At 42.1% G+C, this 17,127-nt stretch overlaps 1 protein-coding gene across 2 annotated transcripts in view; it reads left to right on the top strand.

Moving 5' to 3' along the window:
* MERTK (MER proto-oncogene, tyrosine kinase) overlaps positions 1-17,127 on the top strand; it is an 81,469-nt gene that overhangs the window by 18,805 nt on the left and 45,537 nt on the right. For both annotated transcript variants that reach the window (XM_054984654.1, XM_054984645.1), the window contains exons 5-6: positions 5,677-5,763; positions 11,236-11,351. In XM_054984654.1, the coding sequence (XP_054840629.1) occupies positions 5,677-5,763; positions 11,236-11,351 (203 nt within the window). The remainder of the gene's footprint in view (positions 1-5,676; positions 5,764-11,235; positions 11,352-17,127) is intronic.

Raw genomic sequence — 17,127 nt, 5'->3', positions numbered from 1 at the left:
CTAAAAGTTTGATGTGTTAATCAAGTATTGGGGTCAAAGTAGACATGCCCTGGGTCTTCCAGACATTTTTTAAAAAAGGTTTTAGGTGCTTGTACGCCTGATGTTGATTGGAAGTGTGGAGTATCAGGAGAGGGGGGAAGCTGTTTAGCCTTCCCACTGCACCATTTTCCTGGCCTCAAATGGCTGTGGGGAGCTGCTATGTGCTCTGTTGGAGTAAGCTTATCAATATATGTATATTGACCCTAACAAGGAAACTGTAGCTACTTAGGCTTTTTTTCAAGTCCCCATCTCTCCCTGTGTGGTGTGATGCTGATCTGAATCAGGTCCCAGAGGACCTGGAAGTTGAGTTTTTTTAAAAAAAATATGTTAGGTGCTCCAGACATGACATTCCCAGAGCACATCTGGTTTGACTCTTAGACATTTCTGTAAGACTGAACAAACACCTAAAGTTGCTGCTCTCCCTGTGGGGCCTGAAGATCTCTCAGAATCTCGATGACAGAGTTCAGATCCCCTGGAGAAAATGGCTGCTTTGGACAGTGGACTGGATGGCATTGTGCCCTGCTGAGGTCCTTCTCCTTCCCCTCACCAAAACCCTGCCTTCCCCAGATTCCACTCCCAAATCTTCGGGAATTTCCCAATGTGGAATTTCTCAGTGTGGAATTGGCAACACTATAAACACCACCCCCTCCAAACTGTATTGGAGGAGTAAGAAATGAGCTCGCCTCCTTCACACATTGAGTTTGAGACTAAAAGAGCTGTCGGTGGGAGTAATTATTATATTTTTATCCCACCCTTCCTCCCAAGAATTCAGGACAGTTTTCATAGTTCATCCTTTTTGTTTTCAAAACACCCATGAGAGGAAGAATGTGTGACTGGCCCCAGTTCTTCCTGTGAGTTTATGCCTGAGCAAGGATTAACCCTGGGGTTTTCATTTATTTATAATCTGCCTTTCTCATTGAAGCTTGAGGAAGATCAAAAGTGTAATTCCAGGTAATCAGTAGAATGAAATGTCTAATAAGTAATGTAGTAGGACTAGGATTACAGAAGTCTGAAACTCATAGCCCTATACCACACTGACTTTCTTTGATTACTTGCATTTGAAGAGTTTGAGGTATTTTAAACCATTTGAAAGAGCTACTTCTTCCTGGATTTTGAGGAATTGTTTTAATGAACGTCGTACCTCAAAATGGTTTATCTGGTTTTTACCAAGTCATTGTGAAAATAATTCTAGTGTTACAGAATCACTCTACCTTAGCTAATTTAGTTAGCAAAATAAATTGCAAGATGTAATGATTTGATAATAGTCAGGGAGAAGTGAGGTTATGAACTCTACTAAACAAGAACTTGCCTTAATTTAGAATGTAATGTTTCTTCATCAGTTCCTTCTATTCTAATCTGAAATCTTGAGTTATTTAATGAGGATACATTTGTTTGTACATTTTAGACCTGAGCTGTAGATTTTGCTATGGTTGAAACGAGTGGTTTTTCAACTGTGTACAGGAGAGCCCTGAAGTTCAATGGAAGCTTATTGGAGGTGCTTCAGCAAGAAGCAGAGCTGTTGAGAGCCACTTTGGGTCACCCAACAAAGAGCCCTTCTAGGCTCCTCATCCTACCACCAGACCCAACCAAAATTTATAAGAAAGTAGATCACATGGTTTGCCTTGCTCCATGGGACCCCATGGTGACCAGCCTCCTGGAGTTTTATCTCCCTGGTTTCCCCTAGCCTTGGTAGCCCTGATGTAAAAGTCAAGGCAAGCTTCCATGAAAACCTGATTCCCACCTCCACTCCACCCCGGCAATCTTCCTTGGTGGGTAGAGGCAGTAGGGAACTGTGACCATCTCTTTAAGATTATGGCAGTACAGACTCTCTTTCAGGTTGCCTTTGAAGACAACTTAGAAACATAAACTAGCACAACATATAGATGACTATTTAGCATTAATTATAAAGAGAATATCTTGCCAATTTTGAAAGAACTTTCTGTTTACTTCCTGCTAAGCCCCATTCCAGGTCCTAATAATTATCTTTAAAGCCTTAAACTAAGGAGTCTAAAGGAAGGATTATCAAGTCATGTGTGAACCTGCTTTTCAGTAGAGGTCACCATTGGAGGCTTGACCCCTGTGCCATCTGCATCCATTGTTTGGAGGAAGGTGGAGAGCTACAAAAGACAGGGCTTACTCACTGGCTTTCAAATGCCTCCATGCTATTTGCTTGCTTGGTGCTGATTCTTGAGTCTTTGGTATGAGGCTTGTTTCCCCATAGGAATTTCCCCCCATTTACAACATAGGGTTGCCAACTCCAGCTTGGGAAATTCTTGGAGATTTGAGGACAGTGACTGTGGAGGGTGGTGTTTGGGGAAGGAACTTAGTGAGGATGTGATGCCATAGAGTTCACCCTCAGAAATTGCCATTTCCCGCTGAAGACCTGATATCTGTACCCTGGAGATGAGTTGTGACTCCAGGAGAACTCCAGGCCCCACCTTGAAGTTGGTAACCCTAGTGGAATGTAGCACACAACTTTGGGGAGCTTCCACACACCATTTCTGAGCACAGCATGTGGAGCTCCAGGGTCTTTCACCTTTGAGCCAGTGCAAAGAAAGGCCTCCTTTACTCCAACTCAAAGGCGGGGCATGGAGGGGCTCTGGGTGGAGAGTCTGTGCATGCGCCACTCACAGCCAATCCAGGGAGTGGGCAGACCTAAGCTCCACATCTCTCCCCCTGCAGGCCATTAACCACCTTTTCCCCCAATCTGTAGTTTTGCTACAGTGTCCCTTTAACCCAAGTTTCACTGTAAACAGGGAAAGGGAGCAGCAGGGGACCTGATGCAATCATCAGTGTGCGAGTGGGAACAGCAGCAAGGGGCACGAGGATAGGGTGTGCAGTCACCAACACCCCTTTCTTCCTCCCCACTCCTTGATGCTTTCACAGAGAAGACGGCTTTTCTAGCACATGGTGGAAGCTACCCCAGTTGAAGATCTTTCTCTCACCCACCAGGCATTTGCTGATTATTTCTCTCCTTCCCTGCCATTGTACTTTTTATTAATGATGCTAGTATTCAAGTATTCACTACTTGTTATTGCTGTTTGTACTATCTCTTCTAAAGATGTATTATATACATGCTCTTTCTTATGAATTTTTGATGCCATTCTTGATGTTTTAAAGATTTAAATAGTGCAATTCTAGGCTTAGGCTAGAGAACTCTGCATATTGGTTTCAGTGAGCTTAGATTGGAGTAACTGTGGATAGGAATGCACTGTAAGACTCTTGCCAGTTTTTATAACCCTTTTTCAGCTGTTGATTATATTTTATTCATTTTAGTGTAAGGAAACTCATGGTCTAAGTTTGATTGACAACACAGGATATAATTGCATAAACTAATTCAGTTAATGAATAGGGCACATTCTACATTGAAGGGGCCAACAATAAAAATCCAACAGTCCAGTGCTCTCTATGCATACCTTAAAACATGCCCTGAAGTGATGTTCTGGGATTCTATAACCAGTGTGCATGGAAGTCATTAACACGCATGTGGATATTGTAGGCACTCCCCAACTGTAGAAGGTCTGCAAATATAGCAAATAAGTAGTATACAGGGAGGTTGTAAATGGAGAATAAATAATTCACCAGCTGTTTGGGAGTGTCTGATAGAGAGGGACCATAACTGGTCTGATAGTCCCTGTCTTGCCGTCATGTCTGGCTATACTGCACTGCAGCAGTTTCATTGCCTACCCTTGCAGTACAGCAATTCAGGATACCCGTTCCTGCACACTGTTAAGGAAACAGGCTGATGCTCCCTGTTTTGCCAAACTGCTCTGTGAAGTCAGGCAACAAAACCTCAGCAGCAGAGCACAGCAAGACAGGGAGTATCTGCAGGTCAGCATATAGCATTGCTGAATACGATGCCTCTTTTGTGAGAACTTGGAAGATAGCAGGAAAATGTTCCTAGGGCAATTAGATCCTCAGAAAACAGATATTTACCTTCTGGGTTTTAGATCTTTGACTTCCATTGAATTAACTGGTCATTCCCAGTGTGATCTGGGAAATGTAGGTTCAAATACTCTGCCGTGAAAGCTTGCTGGGTGACTTTGACCAGTCACACACTCTCAGCCTGTCCTAGCTCACAAGGTTGCTGCCATCCTTCCACTGAGGAAGGGGGATCCATTGCCCCCTGTAGCAGTCCCTTCCCCAGGCAATGAGGGGAAGGCATGGGGGGCGGGGGGCATACATGTGAAGTGCACATGTGCTTCTGCATTACACCAGAAAATGATGTCATTTTCCAGCACAATGCAGAAGCTGCAGGTCAGATGGGAGATTGGTTAAAAATTGTTCCCAGGCCAATTATGTCTAGAACTGGATTTTGAGAGTAAGCAGCAACCATCTTCTGAATGTATAGTACTTCTCTGGTAGTTCATATGAAAAAGCTATTAGATTTGCAATGTTGACATGGGAGAATATTCCTGAACAGGGTGGGTGCAATGTCTTCTTTAAATTACAAAATTGGGAAGCCAGCAAGGTTAGCATAGGCAGTTTGGTGGAGGGGGGAGGGGGGAGCAGGTGAGGAAAGCTAAAAATCAGTGTGTGGGGACAGGGACAAATGGGGAAGGAAGTACTAAAGATAGGGAGAAAGAAGTTTCCTAAGAAGGATGAGTAAAAAAGAACAGAGAGAGTTCCTGAGAAAACAGAATAATAGGAAAAGAGCAGATGACAAGGGTAAAAGAATGCAAGGGATAAAAATGCTGAGAAGACAGTTGAGGGGGAAAACATAAATGAAGGAAGAGTAAAGAACTGAAGGACCAGAAGAGGAGGAGAAAAAAAACAAGGGAACCAGAGAAGGGGGTACATTTATTTCCTGTGTAAAACCATTGCTGATTGATCTGACTATTTCTCTTTAACAAAACCAAAAATCCAAAACTAGTATAGGAATTCCCTATATGATAAATAAAATGAGGGTTGATGGATGTAGAGTCAGAAATAGGAGAGAAAACTTGGAAGGCTTGCAAACAGTAGCCACCTGAAGCAGAAGGCAAAACCTGGTTCCTGCCTTCTTCAGTACAACCCAGTTGCTGACCAATTTAGAGGCAAAACCTGGATTTCTGCACCCCTGTTCCTGCATTTCTGTGTACTGCTAGATTGTTTAGTTGAAAGCACAAGAAGGAACTTTACACCTTAAACCACGGCAGGGGGTAAAATGTGAGGTGAACCACTGCGATTTGCCTGTGCTTAAGACCTCTGATACTTGAAAGCCACAGAACTGGCATGCTTCCTCTTGAATGATAGGCCTCCTATTTGCTGCTGGTTTGCTAAACTTTTCCATTCTTTGGCGCTTTCCCCCCTCTGCTTGGCCTTAGTTGCAGCATGAAGCACTTGTAGGTTTTAAATAGCTATGTCAAAGAGTTCAGTCACATTTTTGGCAGAGGAAAGTAGTTAAAAAAAACACAATGAAAGAAGTCAGCCTTTCCCATGAAGTGCCTCCCTTTGTGGTTAGAGAAGTGCTGTACTTGAAGACATGTTTATCCAAACTGTAAAACAACACTTGGGAGTTGGTTTCTTTTTGTGGTCTATATTTAAAAAAAAACTTAAGAGGAGAAATGGGCGAAATGTTTCCTTTTTGTCACTATCTTATTTCCCTCTGCACTGTTTCGTTCTCACTTTGCACTGCATATTCTAATCCCACTGCAGGTCTTAATGAAGCTGCTATTTTCCATTGTGAAGCTCATAATGAGAAAGGACTGGCTACCTCAACTGAAGGACGAGTGAACATAAAAGGTCTGTAATAAGTCTCAAGCTGTCTTTAATATTCTAGCTCATTGATTTTCATAGAATGGGTTTGTACCCGCCTGAGTACCTATCTACTTTCCAACATTTCACAGACAAGAAATAGGGACATGTTTGGAATACCTCAGTTCTCACATTAAGGCCAAGAGCCCTCCTCCACACACTGTTACACATTGCTGAAGATGGTGTTCTGCCTTCTGTAGGCCACATTCACTTACAATGTAATTTGTGATTTAAAAGCCAAGAATGTATTCATTCTTTTGGTTAAACATCTACTAGAAAAACAACAGGTGAATAACTTTGCAAAATAAAATAGGTGAATAACTTTGCAAAATTTAACTCAGAACAGCTTGTAAAACTGTAGACTGTGCACTGTGTCCTTTCCCCCACCCTGAGATCTAACTTCTAGAGACCCAGGGGAAGAAGCTGAACCATGAAAAATGGAAACACTGGCAATTTATGATAAGAAAATTTGAGCAGGCTATCCTTAAATGCAAAAATAGGGGCAAGTGCCAGAAACGTACAGGTATGTGCCTAATATATGGGTACAGCTGAATAATAAGGAGTTATGGCCTGACTTCTGGTGGGTTGCACCAATGGCAGCACAACATTTACTTAAAAAAACACAACTGAGAGAGAGATGAGGAAGAAAGGGAGGAAAGAAAGAGCGAGAATACTTCTATTCATTTCTCTTAATTCTATACTAGATTAAACTGTCATGGCTTCCCCTGAGATATCCTGAGAACTGTCATTTGGTGCAGATACTTTTTTTTCCAATTCAGATTTATTATACGGTCAAAGACCAGCATAAAAGAAATGCTACAAAATTACAGAGTAAAAATAGCACAAAATTAAAATAGTTAATTAAATCAGTAATATAAAAGGGTGGTATTTACATAAACCCCGGTAATGAGAACATTTGATGGATTTTATAAGCTATTGCAGAAAATTTTGCTGGTGCAGATACTAAAAATTCTCTGTTCGATCTCTCCCTCCCCATCAGGACTATAATTCTCAGGATCCTCTATTGATAACTAACAACTGAAATCAATAGGACCCAGGGTAATTAGGAGAGAGGAAGAAAAACAGAGAAAAAGAAACAAATATGTTAAATAAAAAGTGCCACTGGGGCTCCCATTGCAGGTTGCAGTTCAAGACTGGTTCTGAGGTTGAAAAGGTTGAATACTCTCACTGAGGCAATTTTTTAAAAAGTTTTTTTTAATATACTGAATATCACATACAGACTGGATTCATATATCACTTTAAACTAGCACACTTTAAGCTAGCACAAACCTAACTTGTTTCCAAGTTAACACACATGACCTTCCCCCTCCCCTTTCTCTTCTCATGGAGAATCCCTGTTAGAATTCTAGCTACCTTTGACATACAAATGCAGGCATGCAGTTAACTGGTGTTAGTTTCTTCCCTACAGACCAGGGTTCTAAACCCAGATGAAATCATTGGCAGTGCTATCTGAACTAGTATTACAGCCTTATAAGAAGATTGAAGTCAAAGGCTGTAATTCTGTTTCAGATTGCATAGTAAATCATTTAAAATTTACTGGAAATTAATATGTTGAGAGACTATTCCAGCCCTTGACAAATTTTCACCAAATTGTTGTAAGCCCTATCACCATTGCTGCAGCCAGCAAGTTCTTTTTTTTCCCTCTTGGAAATAAAGTGTGGATCCTGCCGTTATCCCTCTAATGACATGGTCTACAGCTGGTGCAAGGAGCTTTTCTTCCTTCCATGAGGGGAACATGCAGCTGTTGTACACTTCTGTATGCTCTAACCTGCTCACTGTGCATTTCTAGATGTATTGCAATGTACTGCATAAGCAATAAATAACGTTGTAAGTCTTGAAACAGCCCGCTCTAATGTTTTTTCCATCCTAATGTTGTTCTCACAAAATAGCTGTCCTGCAGTAATGCTATTTGGAGAGCTTTAAAAATATCTTAAGTTGTTCCTAGCAAAATTAAACTGGTTGTTCTCTTAGTGCCAAGCTAATAAAAAGACCATTTTATTTCACAGTCTGCACAAAGAATGACCATTTTTGGCTTGCATGGTCCTTTTTTTTTTTTTTACTTTGGGTTTCTAGGCTACATCTTCCCAAAAGTTTAGGGAACTAAAAGAAATTTAAAAACAAAACAGGTCACATGCATTACAGTCTGAGAGGAATGTGGAGGGGGATGGATTTCCAGAATGTCCTTATAGATCCTTGTTATAGAATCTTTAAAGACTCGTTTTTTTATATACTTCCTATTATTTTCCCACCTAAGCAAAGAATGTACACGGGTTTGGAGCCCATGGATTTAGTGCTCTTCTGGTTGTGGATGTTTCTTATCCATACCATAAATGTAAGGGAAGACCCAAAGTCCCAGAAGGGAAAGGTTCTGCTAGCTAAGGATACTAAATAGCTCAGTCTTTTGCTACACAAGAGATTTTGCTGTAAGTTGGGTCATTGTTAGGGATGTGCACTTTAAAAAATGGTATTTTTCAGATTCTGGAATTATGAAGGCCATAAATATCTGTATTCTGATATTTGCGTCCTTAACTATGTGTTTGGTATTCAGATCCGGGTATTTACGGGGATTCCAAAATTGGAAGTGGAGTGAGAGCCGCCTGCCCTTTAAAGACCCCAAGTTTCAAGGAGATTGGGTTAAGGAGTCAAGTTCTGCAGGCCTCTGACCAGAGTGCCCCCAGTTACTCTCTGTTGTTTCCTATTGAGGAAAAAAAATCGAATGCTTTCTCCAGGGCAAAGAATCCTTAGCCAAATACACAAGAGCATCCACTGACCCAAAGCCTCCTAAAAAGAACTAACAAAGCTCAACTGAACCAGAGAATCTCAACAGAACCAACCTGGCAGCAGTAGATAAGCACTCACCCCAAAAATTCTCTCCCTGAAGCTGCAGCCAGTCACAGCAGCTCCACTCCACCCACCCTCCCATCCTGCCTTTGCTTTTAGAGGTTTCCCAGGCAAAAGGAAGGAGGAGGAAGGGAGGCAATTCTCACAGGCAAATGGTATTGGACATTAGGGATGATGATGATGACAATGATGATGATGATGATAGGGAGAGGTGAGCTGAGTTCCCCTCCCTTCTTCCTCCATTTACCCAGGAAACCTTCATAAATGAGGAGGGAAACCTACTGCAACCATTAAAAATGGTAGCTCTGGTTATTCTAAATATTTTTGGAACACCAGTACTGGTTTATGCTAGAAACTCAGATTTGATTGAAATTCTCAAATATACTCCAAAAATACTAATAAATTATTTTAGGGTATATTTTCAGACCATATATACCGAATTGCACACCCCTAGACGGTGTTCTCCTGACCTCACTTCTGTTCCCCACAGCCAGACAGCAGCTGCAAGGACTTAAGCTGCTCAAGAAACCACAGGACCCAACTAAGATCAGGACCATGGCATGGGGAAAGGAGAGAAGTAGCCTCAGCTTCTCAAATGCTGTGTCTCATATTCAGGCTGCTCTCCCCCTCTGGTGCTCTTTTATGACTTTTCTGCTTTTCTTAACTAAATAAATCTCCCTTTTCACTGAATGTTCTCTGCCTGCTAAACTGCCCACTGAATCAAGCCTTTCTCTCTCTTGTTTCTTCCCTGCGTTCCAGTCCTTCTCCTCCTCTTCCAATGTCTCTCTTCTATGGGCCAGGTTATGTTGTGAGCTACTTTGAGTAATTGTGGACAGGTGCAGTGTAAATGTTTTAAATAAATAGGAAAATAGTGTTGTAAGAGGAGCCTGCATGTGGCGAGGCTGCAAGAGCAGCCTTTCCGTCGCGTCCAGCAGCTACATGCTGTAAATGCAACATTTGCATAGGAGGATCTACCAACATACAATCCAGTGTGTGTAGGCCTCAAATGTATGATTGTTCGGGATGTGGATCACATGGCCTGGGCCAAGGCTGCCAAAGGTGGGGGGGAGGGTTGGAGAAAATTCTGTGGTGCTTGGTCGTCTTGGGGGCCCCAAGCAAGCCATTTCCTGGGGCTGTAAGTTCAGCAAGCCTGTTACTAAAGGAGAGGGAAGTTGGAAGTGTGACTATGGACCAGGTACTGTCTTCAATACTGCAGGGTAATCTACGAGCAGAACCCCAAGTGACAAAAGGCACAGATTGGACACTTGTCTGCTTCCCTCAAGTTTTGATGGGAAATGTAGGCAACCTGGTCTCGCAGCTTCGCTCTCTGACTGCTGTCCAATGGACTTTTCAACTGTCACTTGTCCAACATTCTGCCAAGCTGCCTACATTTCCCATCAAAACTTGAGGGAAGCTGACAAGTGTCCAATCTGTGCCTTTTGTCACTTGTGGTTCTGCTCTACCTTACAGGCCTGTTCTGAGTATAAAATGGGGGCAGCATCCTCTGAACACTGTGCTGAGCTCCTTGGAGAAAGGGTGACATGTAAATATAAAGAATTAGGGATGCCAGGGTGGTGGCTGACATACCCAGGAGTTTTAGGGGTGGGACGAGGGGAGAATGTATCCGGGGATGCTGTGGATATCCCCCAAAACTTCGTGGTACTGTGGAATTTTCAAGGATGGCCAGAACACCTCCAATGTGCTTACCTCACATGTGGGATTTTGGGCAGATGTGATATCACACGTTGTGCAATGTCATTTCCATCCCTGGATATTTCTCCTGCCAATCTGGGGAGTGAGGGCTGGAAGACAGTGCCACCAGTAGGAGCTCTCTTGCCAAAAGCGGGCAACTGGTAGACCTACAAGGAATGGAATAGGGGAAATGCTTAGTACACTTAGAAATAATCAATTATTATCATATTCATTCTGACAAAATGTCATGTGATTTGTTTTCAATATGATGCCTGGGTTGAGTCAAGATGGTATAAGGTGGATACCCAGAGGGAATCATTTGGAGGTCCTGGTTTGGATCTACATAATTAGTAGTTTATAGGTGTACCTTTTGGAAATATACCTTTTGGAAACACCTGCATGTCTGCCCAGATATGTAAGAGACACATCTGGTGGTTGGGAGCAGGAAGATATGCTTACAGGCCTTGTGGAGCCAGTGTGGTATAGTGGTTAGAGTGTCAGACCAGGATATTAGATCCTTGGGTTCAAATCCTTACAGTGCCATAAAGGTCACTGGATGATCTTGAGCCAGTCATGCTCTCAGCCTAATCTACTTCACAGAGTTATTGTAAGGCTATAGTGTATGAAGGAGAGCTTTTTGGATGAAAAGCAAGACGAAAATTTACTAGACAGATTTGCAGAGAAGTTTGTCTGCCAACTGCATCCCATGGTTCTCTGCTTCCCCTCCCCTATTCTCCCCTCCTCAGTGGCTGCTTACCTATGTGTAGCCCTTTCTTCTCCCACCACATTCAAGTAATTCCAGTGGTTTTGTGTTGTGACCAAATTGCCTTTCAGTTGCACGCATTTTGCATTGTGTACCATATACATGCATAACTGTTGAAGAAGATTTTGCTGTTTCTAATGTAGGAATCCCATCGCCACTAGTTGATGTCCATATTCGGAATAGAACAGCTCACACAATAGTCATATCATGGGTCCCAGGTTTTGATGGTTATTCCCCTTTGAGCAGCTGCAGTGTTCAAGTAAGTTTTTACAACTACATACTATAATACTTGATTTTTCACATGTTACTTGATTCAATTTTGTTCTGTAGCATCAGTGAAAATATGCGGATTCTCATTCTGTGTGTATTGGTGAAAGTTTTAGACTTCTTAGTTGGTACAGAACGCTGCAGCCTGTTTACTCTCAGGACAGCTAGATGGAACATGCATGTCACTCTCCTTCTGCAGACCCTCCATTGGCTTCCCATCAGTTATTGGGCTCAATTCAAGATCATGCCTATCACGTTCAAAGCCCTTCGCGGCCTTGGCCCCTCATATATGTGCGATCACCTCTCCCCCTGTGTCCTGCCATGGCATCTTCACTCATCTGGACAGGGTTTTCTGAAGATACCACCCTACAGTTGGGCCAAATCAACAGCTGCCCGCACATGTGCTTTCTCTGTGATAGCCTCCACCTTATAGAATGGACTGCCTGAGGTGGCCAGGAAAGCCCTTACTCTTCTGGCTTTCCGCAAACCAAGCAAAATTGAATTATTCAGGAGGGCTGTCTACCCAGATTAAAGAACTTTGTCATAAGAAATAGCTCAGAGAGATGCCTTGGTAGGGAAAAGGACTGACAGCTTCGCTAGTGGGTACTGTCTGCTGACGTAGTTATGCATCTGCTGGCCAGTTTTCACACTGCTAAACATGCCATAAAAATAGCTATACTTTGTTTCAGATAGTTTCTATCTTGATGCTCTACTTAAGCTTGCTTTAAAAAATGTTCTGCTACCACACACTACTGTATCGGTTTCCCTAAATGTCCTATCTTCACTATTATACTTTGCTCAATGAATGTCTGAGCTATCAATTATCTTGTACTGTCGTAATCCGCTTTGGATCACAGTGGAAAGGTGGGCTATAAATAAATAAATAAATATAAACTATTGTTTGGTTGAGGGCCAAGTTACGGATTTTATTAGTTCTGTGATTGGATTGCTCAGTGTTTTCTATAAGGCTTATCCAAATTGATTAAAATCCAGTATACTAATTGATTAGGATTTTTTAAAAATCAGATGACTTCCCTAATAACAATGTATGTTATGTGGAAAGGAAATAAAAGCAAGCTCTGTCCCTTTTCCACATGGGTATCTGCCTTCATTCCTTATCTAAATAAAAGAGGGCAGGTTGTATAGCATCAAATACTGGAGAGAAAGCAAAGTGTCAGCAAAGAAGGAAGTAAATTTCTTCTAGTGCAAAGGTGAAGAAATAACCTGCTTCCTTGTAGCTGGGAGTTGACAGTTTTGATTCCTTCTCAAGAAGAGTCCAGAGTGGCATATAAACCAAGTTCCTTTAAATAAAACAAGACGTGGTGGTGACTCATGCTAGCCAAAGGGCAAAGTGTCTGCTGCCAACTGCAGGAATTAAGTCTGCTAAATAAGCAATTACTGTGAAGAACTCTCCGTAGGTTGAGAAAAGTCAGGTGACTGTTTCTGATCACCTAAGAAGTAAAGCAGCAACACTTCTGCTTGTCATAATAATGGACAATATCACCAACAAACCAGAATAAAATCCCAGAATAAAAGTCCTCTGCTTCTTACTGATTGAGCCTACGGGCCAGGCTTGGAGTCTGATGAGTTTCCAGTGGGAAGGAGTTCCATAAGCAAAGAATGCCTGTCTTTTCTCTTGCTTTCAGAACTTGACACATTTTCAGGTTGACACATAGATAGGGACTGCGGAATGCATGGAGAAGGGGCTTAAGCCCCCCTCCCCCACCATTTTTCTGAACTCAAATATTTATACCCTTGGGGAAACTTAACGTGTATTGGACTGCATGTGTCCTGTAGGTAAGTTTCCACAGTGGGGCAAATAGGACTTTTTCAGGTTGGGTGTACTGTTGTCTTGATACAAATCATGCCCCTGCCTGCCTAGGAACAGACCTTGTCTGCCAACTGGACCTGGGATGGACCCTGGGAGAGTATAATGTGTAATTAGACTCTGAAAATAGGCATATACTTCCTCATTTGCTGGATAAACATAAGTGAATTTTGACAGTCATATTTGGGGTACTGTCAACCTTCAATATTTACCCATGTATCTGAGATCTCCAGTGTTCCCAGAATATATCTGGAATTGCCAACACTTATATAAGAATATCAACAGTAAACGAATTTCAGGCAATCATTGTACCATGTGCAAAAAAAATATCTGGAAGAGGTGGACTTGTAGACAAATTAAGGCTCAACTGCACATCTCTTTTGAATTCATTAAAAACACTTTTATTTCTTTTACAAATGCAGTTGATGGGGCTTTTCTCTCAAGAAGACAATTGGAGGGAGGGGGGCTCATTTTTTTCTTACCTCCGAGCTGCTTGAGCCTCTGCTGTAGAAAAAAAATGTGTATCTATGACTGTTCCTTGGTAGAGATAAAAAAAGGTTCAAGGGTTGGTGTGGTTTTTTTTGAAGAGCAAATGGCAGGGAAGGTTTATTGAAGTCCCATTTCCCTATACCATTCTCCTCGGAAAAGCAGTCCCATTGGCTGAAATAAAATCTGTCCTGTGGTGGTACTCACACTTTGGAACTCAGCAGGGAGATCAGCTTGGGTACCGGCTTTTATAGCTTTTGCTAGCTACTGAAAACTACTTTTTTTATTTAATAAATGTTTATTTAAAAGATTTTACTGTATGCCACCATGAGTAAAGAGAAACGGAAAACAAGCATAAACTTTGTCTTCCTGACCGCCTTCCCTAGTGGCATTTGATTTAGATCCCATCCTCCATTAATTCTTTCTTTTTAAAAAAATCACATTGTCTCACTTCTGAGTGTTACATGACCAAGAGCTTCCTGTGTCCTGCCTCTGTCCATATTCTGTAGTTAGAAAATGGACAGAGGTTATCAGATGGCACACAAGCTGCTTTAAAAAATTCATCCTTATCTATGAAGCGTGCTTTCTTTCATTTGCTTCTTTGGTCAAGGCATGTCAAATGAACAGAAGTATAAAATGTGGTAAGCGCGGCATAAACGCTGGAGGAAATAAATATTTTTGGTTTCTGAAGTGGGAGGCCTTTTCCCCCTTTGAAACAGCTTTCTTCAAAACCACTGTTTGACATTAGAGGCTGCCATCCTATGCAGCGTTGAGCTGTTTAAATTTAATTGACTTTTGGAAGACAGTTTCACTCTGTGCAGGATTGCAGCCAGAGTAATTTATCTGGTGAATGTTGGAATGGAGACACTTGTTTGGATATGTGGGGCCAAGCAGAGCCATTAAATTATACGGATGCTTAAAATTGTATATTATTACATTTTTAGCTCATCTTTCTTCCAAAGGCTCAGGACAATGTATACAGTTGTCCTCTAACTCCATTTTATCCTCTCAACAACCTTTTGTGATATGTTGGACTGAAAGACAGTAACTAGGGCAAAGTCACCCAATGAATTTCATGTATGTGGAGGGATGGACCCAAGTCTCCCTGGGCTGAGCCCCAAACTCTTCATGCTACACAAAGTTGGCTTTGTGTATCATTCAGTCTTTCAGAGAATGTTTGGAAATTATCTATCTAACCAATTAAAACCCCTACAGGGCATTCTCAGTACAGGAAGGGTACACATGCCTAGCCAGTGTGTATGGTAGAGAGGAAGGAGGGGTATTTGGGAAGGATGCCCGTTCCGGGGATACTGGGAGTGCTATTCCAAAGGAAGGAATTAGATTCCTCATCTAGTTGTACACATAAGCCATAGATTGATGGTTATATTAGAATGTGTCTGCACAACGTTCAGATGCTGGCAACTGAGACCAGTGCTTGGGTTTTTTCCCCCTTCTCTAGGAAAAGCTACATCTAAAGGAGGTCATTTTGAGCACAACAGGGATGCTTTCCCTTTCCTGATCACTAATCTACCCAAGTTGCCTCCCCTCAACTACCCAATTCCCTCTTCCCCACAGATTTGTGCAGTGCGCACGGTGCTTTTCTTCTCAAAATAGTCTCCCTTCCAAAACAATTTTATTGGGGTGTGTGCGGAGGGGGGTGGAAATCAGTGGGGTTTGATTACATGCGTGCACATAATTAGCTACAACTGCACTTATCTGGGCACTGGGCTATTCTTCAGTGCTGGAGACTGCCTAGCTACCCCTCCAGAACAAGGGGCTCAGGGACTGTTAACATGAATTTTCACACAATACCAAATACACAATACTCTTTTGTTCTGCTTCTGTGCACATGAACAATGTTTGAAAATGCAAAAATTTCATTTTGTGCACAAAAAACAAAGCCAGCTAAAAGAACCTAATTCTTTAACTGTGCTGTTAATTATTATTAAATGTATGCTACTGCTGTTTCTTAACATTAATTTAATAGCAGTGAGGTGCTGAGTACTGTGCAGAAATTAGAAAGTTTCAGCAAGAGGGCTCAGGTGGAAGGCTACACCATACAGACCAACATATTGCAAAGGTATGGAGTCTTTGTATTGTCGAAGGCTTTCACGGCCGGAGAACGATGGTTGTTGTGGGTTTTCCGGGCTGTATTGCCGTGGTCTTGGCATTGTAGTTCCTGACGTTTCGCCAGCAGCTGTGGCTGGCATCTTCAGAGGTGCAGCACCAAAAGACAGAGATCTCCCAGTGTCTGAGAGATCTCTGTCTTTTGGTGCTACACCTCTGAAGATGCCAGCCACAGCTGCTGGCGAAACGTCAGGAACTACAATGCCAAGACCACGGCAATACAGCCCGGAAAACCCACAACAACCACCTATGGAGTCTTTTTCATACCGCAGCTAGCTTTGTGGATGGTGCCCTTTGTTGCTGTTGTTTTTTAAAGAATTGCTGTATACAACAGAGGAAAACCCCTTGCTTGTTGATAACTGGATACAATCAGGATTTCCTGGGGCTGGAACTCATTCAGAAAAAAATGGGGGAAAATTTTGTGCATCACATTTCACAAACATGAATCACGGCCTTCTTAGCACCTGAATCTGAAGAACTGCAGTGAAAGTGTAAGCCAAATGAGTCTGCCTGTATCCATTTCCTATTTGTTCGCTGACAATAGTTTCCGCTTGCAGTTCTGAATGAATTCTTATAGGCTACAGTGGGTGGGTAAAGAATGGGGAGATGTTTTTCCTTTCCAGATGCTATCATGTTGATGGTATTTTTTGCTGCATTCTTATTGAACCTCCGGAAATATTCTGCATTGGTTAGTTCACCGTTATCATGATGATGGGATTTGCTTAGTTAGAAAGCATTCCAAACCTTTAAGTCAGGTGAGCATTTTGATCACAGACCACATGAGCAGACCAGACTTACTATAATGCTGATGTTGGTAAAAGGTTGTGCAGTATGGTTACTGGGCATAATGCAAATAACTTGGACACCACTTGCCTTCTTTGGGGATACAAGAGCCAGAAAGTTGATTTCTTTCATACAAATGAAATGTACCCCAAATAGAAACATCTAGTTATGATTAGCTAATATTGGCTTGTTAGATCATCTGTTAGCATGAAAGAACAGTCCATTCTGCTTTCCTTTTGGCCTTGTAGTACTGAAGGGAGTCTCTCAAACTGAGATTAAACACAACTCTAATCATGCAGCCCCTGGTTCAGCTGCTGTTTGTTTGTTTAACAGAGGCCATAGCTTGAGTTGAGCATGGGCGGAAGGACTACTAGGGTTGTCTCTGTGTCCACTAATCCTGTCATACACACCAAGATGTAGACAAAGTGCTCTTTAACCCCTTCCTTTCCAGTGTGAATAGCAACAGCGGGCTTGACAGAGCCATTCTCTGGTTGTATAACTGCTTCTCATACCCATTTGTTTATCCATGTTTCAAACACATGAC

This window comes from Eublepharis macularius, chromosome 1 (genome assembly GCF_028583425.1).
Source record: "Eublepharis macularius isolate TG4126 chromosome 1, MPM_Emac_v1.0, whole genome shotgun sequence".
Lineage (NCBI taxonomy): Eukaryota > Metazoa > Chordata > Lepidosauria > Squamata > Eublepharidae > Eublepharis > Eublepharis macularius.
The sequence above is the reverse complement of the archived record's forward strand: the minus strand, read 5'-3'. Positions and strand labels throughout refer to the sequence as shown.